Source organism: Pelecanus crispus, chromosome 7 (assembly GCF_030463565.1).
Source record: "Pelecanus crispus isolate bPelCri1 chromosome 7, bPelCri1.pri, whole genome shotgun sequence".
NCBI lineage: Eukaryota > Metazoa > Chordata > Aves > Pelecaniformes > Pelecanidae > Pelecanus > Pelecanus crispus.
In genome coordinates, this window is record NC_134649.1 from 27795427 (window position 1) to 27808577 (window position 13151).

A 13151-nucleotide genomic window follows, 5' to 3' on the forward strand; every position below is an offset into this window, starting at 1 on the left:
TAAGAAACTTGCTGCTTTTTTTTTTTTTAATATTATTTAGTCTTATAGTCCAGTGTTACAGGAGTACTATAAGTTTGCCCTGCCATATTGTTCCCATTGTGGATAACAGTGCTGCATATCTGTCTTACTGAATTGACTCTGTAGCCCATATCAGAAAAGACGACAGTGCTACCCTTGATCACCCTGAAAGGGTTGGAGTTTGGTGCAGTTACCTAACCTGGGATGGTGCATGTGCCAGAGATCATTTCTAGACCTAACTCTCTGACAAAAGGCCCTGCAGCAGAGGAATACACTTCAAATACTTCTGTGTGATTTTACTAGTTCTGATATTCATTCATTTTTTTTATATAACTAGAATCATGCTGGATAGGGTATTGGCCCTTTAGCTCTTTTTAAAAATAACCACTTAGAACACTTTATGTCTTTTTTTCAATAAATAAATAGCTAGAACAAGGATTGCTGTATTGGATATACCTTTATTTCCTGTTGTGCTTGAAATAAGTGTCATACAAATACTTCGTTAGTATCTAATTCTACCTCTTTAGATTCTGGTCTCCAAGGAAGGTATTTGGGATCAGAATGTCAATGCTACAAGGGTGTTAAACTGCAGTATTGGCGGTCTTCGGAGCTGTTAGGTAGATCCATGCTGTCTCTTTGTAACTTCTGGTGACTAAGTTTTTTTTCATTTAACTCTGGTTGTTTTTTCTCTTAATAGAATTCACAAACACCTGAGGGAGTTTTTATGGGTTGTTGCTTACAGGAATACTTGGCATTGTGCTAGTATCAACTTAATACTGCACCTTAAAAAAAATCCTTGTATAAAATGATGGGGTTTTTCTGAAGTTCATCTCGTATCTGCAGTCTGTTTTTACAGATTTGTGTTACTACATGTTGTCCTTAATGTTTTTGCTTAAAGCAGAATTGCCTCGGACTATCTAACCTATACCTGTAAAAAGTGTTCTATAAAAATAGTATCTAAACGTATGTAATACTAGTAACATGGCACAAATAATAATGCATGTGAAGAATTCTATTTTTGTTACAGTTCTACCTTTGATAATTGTGCTGAATATAGTTACTCTACATTATATCAGTCTGACTTTTTTTTTTTTCTTGAATCCTTGTAGCTCGTTTAGTTTTCTGGTTTAATATTTATCTTTCTGAATTAGTTTTGAGCTGATACTGTAAGTGAAATGGAAATAATATTGTTCTGTCTGAAGTTTTTTAAGGCTTTCTGGTTAGTAGTTCCTTTAAATCTTTCACTGCTGCCAGACTGCACATTTTCAGTGAACATCCCTCAAACAACTGTGATAAAGTTTATACGATTATCTGTTGTATTCCTAATTTAATAGACCTATGAGTTTGATACAGATTCCTCAGTGAAGTTGTAAAGGATATGTTGTATGGAGGTACCATGTTTTACAGTAGGGAAAATAAATTTCTAGATGTCTGAATAGTCCTGTGCATCTGTCTCAAGTTTTTCTGTATTGTCCAGAAAACTGAACCAAAATGATGTCCATACAGACTTGATTTTTTTTTCTTCAGCCTTGCACAGTATGCACAGAGCGGATCTCTATACCATTCATTGTCCTTTGCATTTTTCTGTTGTGACAAAATTTGAGGTGATAATAAAGAGCCAATTACAGCAAGTAATATTTTTCACTTATAGATGTTGCTGCATGGTCTGTTTCAAACAAATGAACAGCTTTAAATGTGGTTGCTTTTTCTTTTTTTTTTCCCTCCAATCAATAGAATGTACACCCTGCAGAAGTCAGATTGCTTATTTTGGAAAACATCCTTTTAAATCCAGCATATGACATTTATCTTCTGGTAGGAACATCAATTCACTACAGAGTTCAGAAAATAAGGCAAGGAAAGATTACAGGTTTGTCTTTTTTTTTTTTTTTTTACTGCTGAGAAATTTTTAATTGTGTTTAAACTGCGTTGTTAATATTTAATACTGTTCTCCTAAACTACACGATGATACAGCTGTTTAGATTTTTTTCTCTCAAAAAATTGTGTCTATAAAGGATATACTCTTGCAGACTTGCAGATTTGTCAAGGACATGAAGGTACGGGTAACTTAGAATAGGAGCTAACACTACCATTTTAGATGTACTCATTTATTTCACTTTGACTAAGAGAGTGTGTCTGACTTTCTTAGTTAAATCAAATTTAGATTAGCAGTTTTTCTAACAGAAAATGTTTTCTTGGCAAATGGATTTGTTCCACTTCTACAAGTGTGGGTTAGCTGGTTTTATCCATTTAAAGGTGTGGAAGTTTGTAACTGCATCCATTGCTTACAAGGAGCCTGTGCTGGTAATGATTTTTTTGTTTTGTTTTGGTTTGGTTTTTTTGTTTGGAAACTAGGTAAGAAATGTTTTACTGGGCTAGTAAACTGGGCTCACTACATCAGCTGGTAGTGTGGAATGGAGCAGCAGAAATTGTCAGTAACTCGTAGAAAGTAATCTGACCACTTTTGAAGCTGGGAGTGAATTGTTAGGAATGAATGTTAGGTCTAAACAGTGTGATGATATTAGTCGGAAATTGCAGCTTCAAAGAAATTATAGTTAGGCAAGAAGCTCATTTTGTGTGTGTGTTGATACAATCACAGAAATGCTGTTACTACAAGACATTAAAAATACTGATTTAATGTGTGCACTAGGCATCAATAAAAATTAATCAGCAGTAATTAACAGCATCCAAACACTGAGACATTTGCTTTTATTGTTTCATATGTTGTCTTGTTTTATGTACAGAATTAATGATGCCATCTGATCAGTATGAACTGCAGCTACAGAACAATGTACTTGGTCCTGAGGGAGATCTGTCTTGGCCGGTTGCTAAGTTGGACCAGGCAACATCAGTTGTAACTGCATTGCAGCATGGACAAACTAACCTCGTACTTGGGCACAAGAGTATCCTTCCTAGGTGATGCTGTTCCATCCAGATCTTGGTGGCAGGAGACAAACTTTCCACCCTTTGCAGCACAAAAAGATAAAATTATCCATATCTGTTCCAGTAGCCTTGAAAATCAGGAGCACCTGATGGAGCCATAGAAAGCAGCACTGCTGTGAATTCAGTCTCAATAGAGCTGCCTGATGCCTTGAAACATTCTAAGAAATTAGGTTGGCAAAAGATCAATTAAATCATGTCTGTTCCCTTCAGGCAATGTGGAAATGTGATGGGGCTTTATTTAATTTTTATATTTAAAGCTTTATATTTTCTAGTGGGATCTCTCTAAAATGCTCACTGTCTTTCAGGATAGTGGGGGTAACATTTATTTTCAGTCTACAATTAGCTTTAAATATCCAAAGAGGTACAAGGGGCCCCAGGAAAAAGCTGATCTTTACTTGACTTTTGTCAAAACTTTTCTGTTCCTTCACTGAGACTTCAGATATTCGCATGCAAGGGGTTTCCAGACTACCAAACAGCACTATCTATGTGGTAAATCCTGGGTATTTAGGTTGGTATTGGCTGCAATTTTCCTGATTGCTTAATATAATTTCTTGCTTTGTTTTTGTGTTGGTGTTTTTCTGGGTGTATATACATGCTTCCATCTCTGGTATTACTATTCATGGAAAGCAGTTTTGTTGATAAAAGCAGCTCAATGTGAAATAGGTTTAGTAGTAAATATTTATTTATTTTCTTTTATCTCTGTATTTAGCAACAATGAAGGTGCATCCTCAGAGTGTGGGCACCAGAAGGAAAATGCTTATATCCATTATGTAAAGAGGCCGCTGATTTGTGCTGTTCAATATTTCCTGTTTTGTAGGATTTACGGTTCATCCAGGTGACAGATGGGTCCTAGAAACAGGCAGGCTTTATGAAATTACAATTGAAGTGTATGATAAATCAAGCAATAAGGTGTATTTATCGGATGTAAGTGAAATGTTGATATACTTCTGAGTGTCTGTTTCCTAAATCCTGGCTTTCTTTGAAATTAGTTGAGCAGTTTCTTATTTACATTGAGTTAGGACATTTCAAAGCATATTGTTTCTTGCCTTTTCCTTTTTTCCCTTTATTTTGTTGGGTTTTTTTTTCGTTTTGGGCTTTTTTTTTTTTTTTTTTTTTTTTTTTTAAAAATAAAGCACTCTGGGTGATTCATGTGAAAGTGCCCATTGGAGTCTAAGTGCTGTAGAAAAAACTGGAAGAAGTTGGACAATGCACTTCAAACATATAGCGTAGGCATTGCACTGGAAACTGCAAACCGGTGTAACTGCTGGAGAGCCGTGCTAACACGGTACTTCATCTCATCAATCCCCTCCCAAATATCATATTGTCACGTCTAGAGGCAATCTTTCCTATTAAAGAATGAGATGTAAGGTAGGCTTATAACAGTCTTGGGGAGCTACCTGTTTCCTTTCAGTTGATTATGGGAAAAGCTTAGATGATTAGCTAGATTTAAAACACTTCACTGTTTGGTAGATAAATAAGGTGAATTCTAGGTACTAGGTACCAAATATACATTGCTTTAAAAAAAAAAATAAAGAAAACAAGATTTAAATAGTTCATTTGCAAGCAGAAAAATTTTATTAAATTATCGCTCTTTAGAATATTGATTTTCTGTGTTACTTTATTCACACTTACTTGCTTCCTGAGGTATAGACCTGAGTTTTGGCTAGATCTCAGAATAAATGTGCTATTGGGGCAGTATATTTGCATGTTCTTCCCCTTTTGTGTTTAGGAATTTACAATAATTTCTTAATTTTGTCAATATGAGTTATTTAGTGGTATAAATATTGGTACTTTCCATGTTAAATTACATGTCGCTGATAATTTGAAAATGTAAATATTTTCTGTGGAGTTAATGCTGTGTCTAAATGATATAGTCTTGTTGAAAGACTGAAACTTTCATAGGGAAAAGTTCTTACTCGGTTTCAGATAATTTTCTTTAAACAATTGTTTTCTCACTGATTTGTGGCTAATATGTTTATGGCAGTCTGTACAGTATTAATGTCAGTTATCTGTGGCAATATCTATTTGATGTTCTGATTTTAGAATATCAGAATTAATACAAAGCTGTCCAAAGAATATTTTGAGGTGCTGAAGTCATCTCTGAATGGATCGTATCATTATGTGAAAGCAATAAAGAAGGGTCAGACCATTATTGATGCTGCACTGACATCAGTAGTAGATCAGGTATGTTTTTATAATAACTCTTCTGCATTACCGGTAGGCCTAAAAATTATTTGCTTGTGTAGTAGTGACTTAATAGTAACGTAGTAAAAGGAAACCTAAGAATTACATGGGTCTAAGCTGTCTTTGTTTAAACAGACTAAGAACCAAATTCTAAAATCCTTACTTCAGGAAAACTGTCAATTAAGTCAACAGAGGATTTGCTTAAATAAAGATTGTGGGATTTTGCTACTGACTGTGTGGCAAATACCTGTTAAACTAGTGGTGCACAGCACTGATGGTTTTTTTTCATGGCAGATACTTATGTGGGCACATATCATATCCTTGTGCTGGTGCAAAGGTCCTCTCACATTCTCTGAGTGAATTTTACAGTTTATTGTGGTAGGATCATCAGTGTCATACCCTGGCCTTGTTCTGCATTCAGTTGCATTTGGAAAGTTTTCTGTCATTTGGTAAGTGATGTTAAATGCTGGAATGAAAATCTGCCAAAGGTATCAGCCTGCAAATTTCTTCAAATTAATATTCATTAACTTCCTGCTAGTTGGGCAGGCTGCTGACATATGGCTAACTAGGGCACGTGGTATGAAAGTGATTTGCTTTTGCTTGAAACTTGGAAAAATTCAACACTTCAACCCATTTGCTGTGAAATCATTTTAGTGATTCCTTGAGCAGAATTTAGTGGATCCTTGTATATGATAAGCCATGCTCGCTCTCTGTGTCAGAGAGGTACTTTTGAGTGAAATGTCAATCGAGAGCTGTTAAAGTTTTCCTTCAGAACTCCAGTAAGAAACAGTATGTTGTGCCAGAGGGTTATGGCATTACAATTACAGCAAAGTTGTAAAGACCAGTGTTTTGGGATGGGTTGAAGAATGGGTCTTTTAGGCTGAGTTTCGTCTTGACATGCAGAGTAGAATGAGTAAAGAGTAAATGCAGGTGTGGAGTTACCGAATTAGTTCTTCAGATGAGGTCTCAAAAACTAGTAGTAGTGAAAGAGTGTATTTCTTATTGCTGTTTGCCTTTTAAATTAATGTGGGCACCTGTATCTCCATAGTAATATTACTCATCTAATACAATAGCACACTTTGCTGCGATGAGCTATTTGCTCACAAGTAACACTGTTCGTAAGTGACCTTAAATAGTTGCTTTCCTTTCTCTCTGAGATGTTTTCAACAACTTGTCTATATATAAGGACTAAACATTATTCCTAGGAAGTACTATGGTGTCATTTATAATACTGTGCTGTTGCTTTTTGTAGGATGGAGGTGTTCATACATTACCAGTTCCAGTGCGAAACCAGCAAGATGTTGAAATATATGTTCCCATAGTTCTTTCACCCAGCATTTTGACGTTTCCTTGGCAGCCAAAAGTAGGGGTCTACCAGTACACCATACAGGTATGTCAAAGAAGTATCTAAATGCAGGAAGACACAGCGATATCCAAAACTTACTTTGGAAGAATTTTGTTGGATGTTAGTTGCAGGAATTAATGTGTAGTTAGTTAAAAAAAGCACACAAAAAGCCCAACAAGCATAAAAGCCCCACTGACTTTTACCTCTTGTCTTTCATTCACTTCCTCTCTCACTTATGCACCACACACATACACACAGAGTGGTTTGAAATTACAGAAAACATCCTAGCTACAAAGCTTAATAGTAATAATTTGAGGCTGCAATTTACTGTAAAAGGATGGAAGTATGGGAGTATGAATCGGAGTGTGAGGTGACTGCAAAAAGGGCATGGAAAGATCAATGAGCAGCGCCCTGTCAACCTTTGACATCAGTATCCTTCACTCCCCACACATCTCATGCTTCTAATAAAAAATTATAGGGAGGCAAAGGCCACAGTTTCATTTACAGTATGCCCTTCTAAAGGGACTTTTTTCTTACATTTCTTATGTGTGTCTTTGCTCCAATGCTGCCGATCCTTCCATGCACTTCATGAACCAAGTGGCTTGTCTTGCAGTATCCAGAGTATAGTCTAACTGGAGAAAAGAACATTGTGCTTTCTCAGCCCAGTACGATGATACCCAGATCTGCACTCAAGTGTTTCATGCACAGTTCCTACCTCTCCCTTTTAGCATGAAGTAGTGCTGAGTTTTGGGTCTGTCTTCAGGTAAACAGTGCACAAAAAGAGGCAGCAGGACGCATGGTGTCTGAAGTAAATAAATCAATCTCATGGGGTTAAAACTGCAGTCTCTAGTGTAAATCTGAAGTTAACGCCACTGAGTTTAGCACTGTCATCTATGCTTTTAATTTCTGTGGGATTAGTTTGGTTTAGTTCATGCTATACCCAACCACACCAGCAGAGTGTGGTAAAAATTCTTAGTACAAATATGCGTTTTCAGTACTACGTCATAATTTCTGCTAGGGTTTTCCCAGTAAAGGAAAGTAAATGTGGTTTTCTGTTTCCCACCTCTTTTACAGTTATATTCTTGTCTCGCCTATCTTGCATATATCATCAAGTATCTCACTAGAGAACATTCTTTCACGTTACTCGAATAATCTGCGTCAGTATTCTTACTTTTACTGTAATCTTTTTTTTCATTAAAAACATGAAAACTTTTTTTCTCCCAACATTTAAACTAGTTTGCATTTACTGAAACAGAGAACATTTTCCCAATCTGCCCATTCAACAAGACTAGTGGTTGTTTACAATAGCACACAGCTTGACTGTTGTTCCTGCCTGTAGATTAGTATTTGCCTCCTACTCGATAGGTTTTGAGTCACACTATTTTAAATTGGTGAATACACTTTTTCTGAAAATACATTGAAAGAGATTTTTGAATCTAGCCAAATTCTGTTTATAGCTAAAGTAACTCCTTCCAGATGGTATTGGAATGACTTTTAAGTTTTACTTTGTCAGCTGTCTGTTTTTTTGTTGGTTGCTTTGTTTGTATTTGTGCTAATAAGATCGCTTCTGTTGCAAGTAAAAAAGGAAGGGAAAAAAAAAAAAAGACATTTCCTTCCTTCCTTCCAGGCATTAGAGAAGTGAAGTACCATCTTTGTGAAGTTAAGTACGTGGAGGTTATTTTTTCCTAGTGAGAGCATCACCATCGCTGGTAACAGTTTGTGGAGTGGAGTGGAGTTCAGCTAACAGGCTGTGGATAATGATTAGACTGAAATAGAAGCTGTTTTACCCTTTCTTTCCTCAGTGCAAACTGACTGCTAGAGAGAAAAATGTAGTAATGCATCTGGCTTGTATGGCAACGAGATGTGACTCCATAGAATTATTAACAATTGGGTATTTCTACTTTATGTTTTCTGCTCATTTCCCTGTTTTAATTGAAAATATCTTTAAAAAACATTCTGAACTTTTACAGTCTTTAAACATTTCTTACCACATCCCATGCATCTCCTTCTGTCACACACCATTACCTAGTCATCCATTTGTCTTTGTCTGGTGCTCTTTCTGTAATCAGGTTGTGCACATGCTCATGGGAAGTAAAAAGGGAAATGACTGTCCTTTTGGTTCTCCCACACACACACACTCCCGGGTAAAAGTTATTTATTTTAAGCTCCTGCATAATTTAGATTTATTTTCCACACCATCCTTCTAGATAAGATTTATCATCTCATTACTTTTTACTTTAATTATGAAACAGATTAGAGCAAATGCCGAGGAAGTTAAAGAAATTAAAACAATACATGTAAATAAAAAAATTGCTCCAGTGTTCACCCTTGTTTTACTCTGATGGAATTTGAAATTTATTTTGGAGTGTGAAAGTTTTTTGTGTGGTTTTTTTTTTTTTCTTTTTAAACCTGCCTTTAAAAATGCGTTATTCTTGGTGTATCTTTCTGCACAGTATTTTTCTCAACAGACACTTCCTATATCTCACAATAATGGATGTTTAAAACCTATACGTTTTACAGCATTGTAACGATTATGTTTCTTCAGTAACTAGTATTATACATCTAGGAGGACACTACTCTGCTTGTGTTGGCAAAATGTTTTTTTGGGCCTTCACTTTATAAAATATGAACCTGCAGCAGATATTACCCTGTTCTGGCTGCCAAGTGTTCATACAGTAGGTGTTATAATTTGTCTTATGGACCATAATATCAAGTAACTAGTTCTTACCCTTCTGTAGAATAATTCTACTCACTTAAGCTGTTCTAATCGTGAAACAACCCTTCAAGAGCTGGGAGCTCTCGGAAAAGGGTGGGTTTTTCTGGTTTTGTTGGTTTGGGTTTTTTATGGGAATTTGCATGATAAACCTGAGCTTATAAATTTGGCAGTTACTGACTCCTTCCTTGAAAAGCCGTTGTGGGAGTGTAGCCTGTACATTTCGCAGACCCTTGCAATGCTTGTAGCAAGAGTGGGCAGTTTACATATGTGCCTATCGCTCATTCTGTGACTGATCAGTTGCTGCAGCAGATGTTTGTTGAATGGCTGCAGGTAGACATGCTGATTTTCAACATAAAGATGTAATGCCAAGAAGAGAGTGATTTGTTTTTTTCTTTTTCTTTTTTTCCCCTCTTGCCTCATTCCCTCCCTGCCTCCCGCCTTCTTTTCTCATCCCTTTAGATCCCTTAAAAATTCCCATTGAAAGAAGCTAGTAGGTACAGAGTGTCAGGTTAGCAGCTCTGAGACCCAAAAATCAGCACTTTGGCTGTCAACAACAGAGAAACAGTGGGAGTTTTCAGATGTACGATAATCCCATGTGCCAGGCCTCTGGTGTGCTGATTTGTGAAATGCTCTGCTGACTCTAAGCACTCTCAATCACTGAGAGTTGTGAGCATCAGACTTCTGCAGCTGGGAGAGAGAGAGTTAGCCACACTGGAGAACACAGGATATGTGCATGAAGAAAGCTGAAATTAAAATGAATGAAGGGTGGTAATCATCTCATCTCTTACTTCACCTTGCTTATTTGAAAGTTGTGTTATTTTATTTGTATTTGCTCAATAATAGCATTGTCGTTGCTCAGTGTGTCCCTGGTTTTCATGCAAGATATTCAAAGGGTTGACAGCTAAGAAGCATGAGAACCATATACTTATAAAATATGTGAAAGATTTTCTCTCTATATTCTAGGCTCATGGTGGAAGTGGAAATTTCAGCTGGTCCTATTCTAACCAGGCCGTTGCTACAGTGACAGTCAAAGGAGTAATGACAACTGGAAGTGATATTGGCGTCAGTGTTATTCAGGCAATTGATGTTCAGAATCCGTTGCATTATGGAGAAATGAAGGTAAAACTCTTATTTTCCCTGGTCACTCTTGAATATGGCTTTTGGAAACACTGAAGAAGCTGAGAATGCCATAAGCATTCTCCTTTCCAAAATGTTCCCAAGAAGTTTCCATGCCTACCCTGTGGCAGGTTAAGTGATCAGTTTCAGAGTTTGTGCTTCTGGGGATTCAAGCTCTCTCTACTACATTAACTTTACTCCCATTTTTGCCCCTTCCTGATTTCCTTGGCAAGTCTTTTTCCTTGTTGAAAGTTTTGAGTGCAAGAAGGAAATAGTAATTTACTACTGGCCTCGCCAACTAAGCAGACAAGCCAAACTAAAAACACATTCTGCAGGATAAGAGGTAGGTGTTTTCCCTTGATATAAAAGGATGACAAATACCATCAAGATGCACAAGGAAATTCCTGCCTGGAGAAGTGGCTGAAATGAATACAGTGCTACATAATGAATCTAGATACCAAAGCTGGCTGAGAAAAAATAATCTTTTAGGAAAATTAGGAGAAAATGGGAATGAAAAATATACCTCCCAAGAGGGATTTTGTGGTCTCTGTGCAAATCATACGCTGTTCTTAGGATTTCGTCAGGGTGATCAGTGCGCCGTATGGAGTGAAGAAAATACAGGAACAGTATATGTAATGGCCCTACAAGAAAGAGTGTGCAAAGATAGGCAAAGAAGCCTCTCTGGTTAACACTGGTTAACATTGTAAATGTACAATCTTAAATATTTTTCTCTAGAATGATATTGATTTGGAAATATGTCCTTGTGTCCTTTGGACACAAATAATTTTCCTTAATGAAACCGTCAGTGCTTACTCTCTCTGTCAAGCTGTTGAGAACTGCCCAACTTGTAACGTGATAGAATAGAAATGAAAAGTAACTACTACTGTGATGTACATTTGCTGCTGTGAAGTAGTACTTCTCTGCTACCTTCACAAATTCAGGCATTTTAATCTATGCTTTAACTGTGCCTTTTGCAAAGAGCTAACCATTGGAAAGGAAACCTGACAGAGAAGAGGAAACTTGCTCCTGACCTCCGAAAAACTAAGAGATAGTGTGCTGAGCACGTGTGACTAATCTGGGATCCAGAGGCTGTGTTTGTCTAACAGCGTGGTCATAAATGAAATAGGTTTGTTTATGCCAAGCGGATGCTATTGAGGCTGGCAAACAACCTCCATCTGGCTAAGGCTTTATAAAGGTGATGGTCTTTGTTTCTGAGGGAGCATAGAAGTTGATTTAGGAAGCACACCTTGCAAGTCCTGGTGTAGTGCACCCTCCTTCCAGGACATGCCTGTAATTTAGAAACTGGTGGGGAACAAGCTGATTGCGTCAAATACATATACATTAGCTATACAAAATGCCTCAGAATTTTTAAGTATTCCCATGTGCAGCACTGCTGTAATTGCTGTACTGCACTTCTGTTGCACCAAAATCCCTTTTGACAAAAGTGTTAAAAAATGTGTTTGGTCAAGACTGCCAAGTTGCCGAGTCTGTCCCATAATGAAGAGAGAGCAGGTATCTTTCCCCCCCCACCCCCCCGCCCCCAAAGTATGTGTGTTTTGGGAAAGATATTTCTAACCAGACTTTACTTGGAACAGCTGCATCTACTAATGCTGTGGTTTTTGAGGGGCAAATTAGCTTAGCTTTTGTGTTCAGATTATTTATGTCAATTCTACAGAATGGATTTGAGAGGTATTAAACTTCGTGCTTAAAATAACAACTTAAATGCTTAAAATAGCGTCATAAATTAAAATTTGTGCCGAATTTAGTTTGCAGACTTGCTCTGAAGTTATTCTCTGGACAACCCAGGATGCTGCTTTTTAGCAGTGCAGCAGTTACCAGCAGAAGATAAAGGAATAAAGATTTTTTTCAGTTAAAACTTCTTATCCTCAAACATAAGTCAAAGCCTGAAGACAGAAAAAATACCTCTCTCCATGCAAGCTTTCAGAGTAGTGTATTGCACAATCTGAATAGGTTATTTTTGAATGCCTTTGTTCCTGTGTTAGGAATTGCATTCTTCATAGAATAACTCTGAAGAGTTCTATTTACTGACCTCAGTGAGCAGGTTTTAGGAATAGCCTCCGATGTTCCACAAGGATTACAGTTTTGACTCTGTACCATATGGTTCAATATTCTATCCTGAAGCCATTTGCAGATGGTTAGGAAGTTAAGATACTGCAAATGAAAAGCTTTGATCTTAGCGATTGTTACGAAATAGGCAGTCAGTCTGTGGTAGGTTCTTCAACATTAATGGGAAAAGTAGCAAATCAGAATAACATAATACAGCTAAGGCTTGTTCATCAACATATGAGCTATAATAGCATGGAAGATCTATTTCTGCTGGTCTTATTTCTGAAAGTAATCCTTTTGATTTCAAAAGTATCTCTTAAATAAAGATTACCTGTCAAAGCAGAAGGTTGTTAGGTTAGGCAGTAGATACTTGTTCACTTATTTTAGATTTCTGATATATTACTGTGGGGAAATGTTGAACCCTGGCTGGACACCTTTAAAAATGTTTTGCCAATAGAAATGCAAGAAAGAAGGAAAAAAAAAAGCCATTAAGGAAACGTTTGGGTCATTAGTTCCCTTAACTTCTACATACGTGCTGCTGTGAGTGACGGAGGCTGGGGAGCCTTGCTAATTATGTCAGGCCTAGCTTAAATATTTATGCTGTGAAAGTCAAGGTTGGATACTGAATCTGTCCCAGTAGGTGACAGTACCTCCTGGAGATATTGTGCAACTTAGTCCATGCTTTGAAATCAACAAAGCAGAAGAACGAACTATAGAAGTAGCAGTAAAAAGATCACCAAGCTCATGTGAACTTGGACTGTTATG

The 13151-nt window shown here is 37.0% G+C and overlaps 1 protein-coding gene across 1 annotated transcript in view; it reads left to right on the forward strand.

Annotated features, from left to right (window-relative positions):
- NUP210 (nucleoporin 210) overlaps positions 1-13151 on the forward strand; it is a 93508-nt gene that overhangs the window by 39792 nt on the left and 40565 nt on the right. The window contains exons 7-13 of the mRNA XM_075714255.1: positions 1753-1885; positions 2760-2918; positions 3398-3466; positions 3776-3882; positions 5002-5142; positions 6395-6532; positions 10167-10322. Of these exons, the coding sequence (XP_075570370.1) occupies positions 1753-1885; positions 2760-2918; positions 3398-3466; positions 3776-3882; positions 5002-5142; positions 6395-6532; positions 10167-10322 (903 nt within the window). The remainder of the gene's footprint in view (positions 1-1752; positions 1886-2759; positions 2919-3397; positions 3467-3775; positions 3883-5001; positions 5143-6394; positions 6533-10166; positions 10323-13151) is intronic.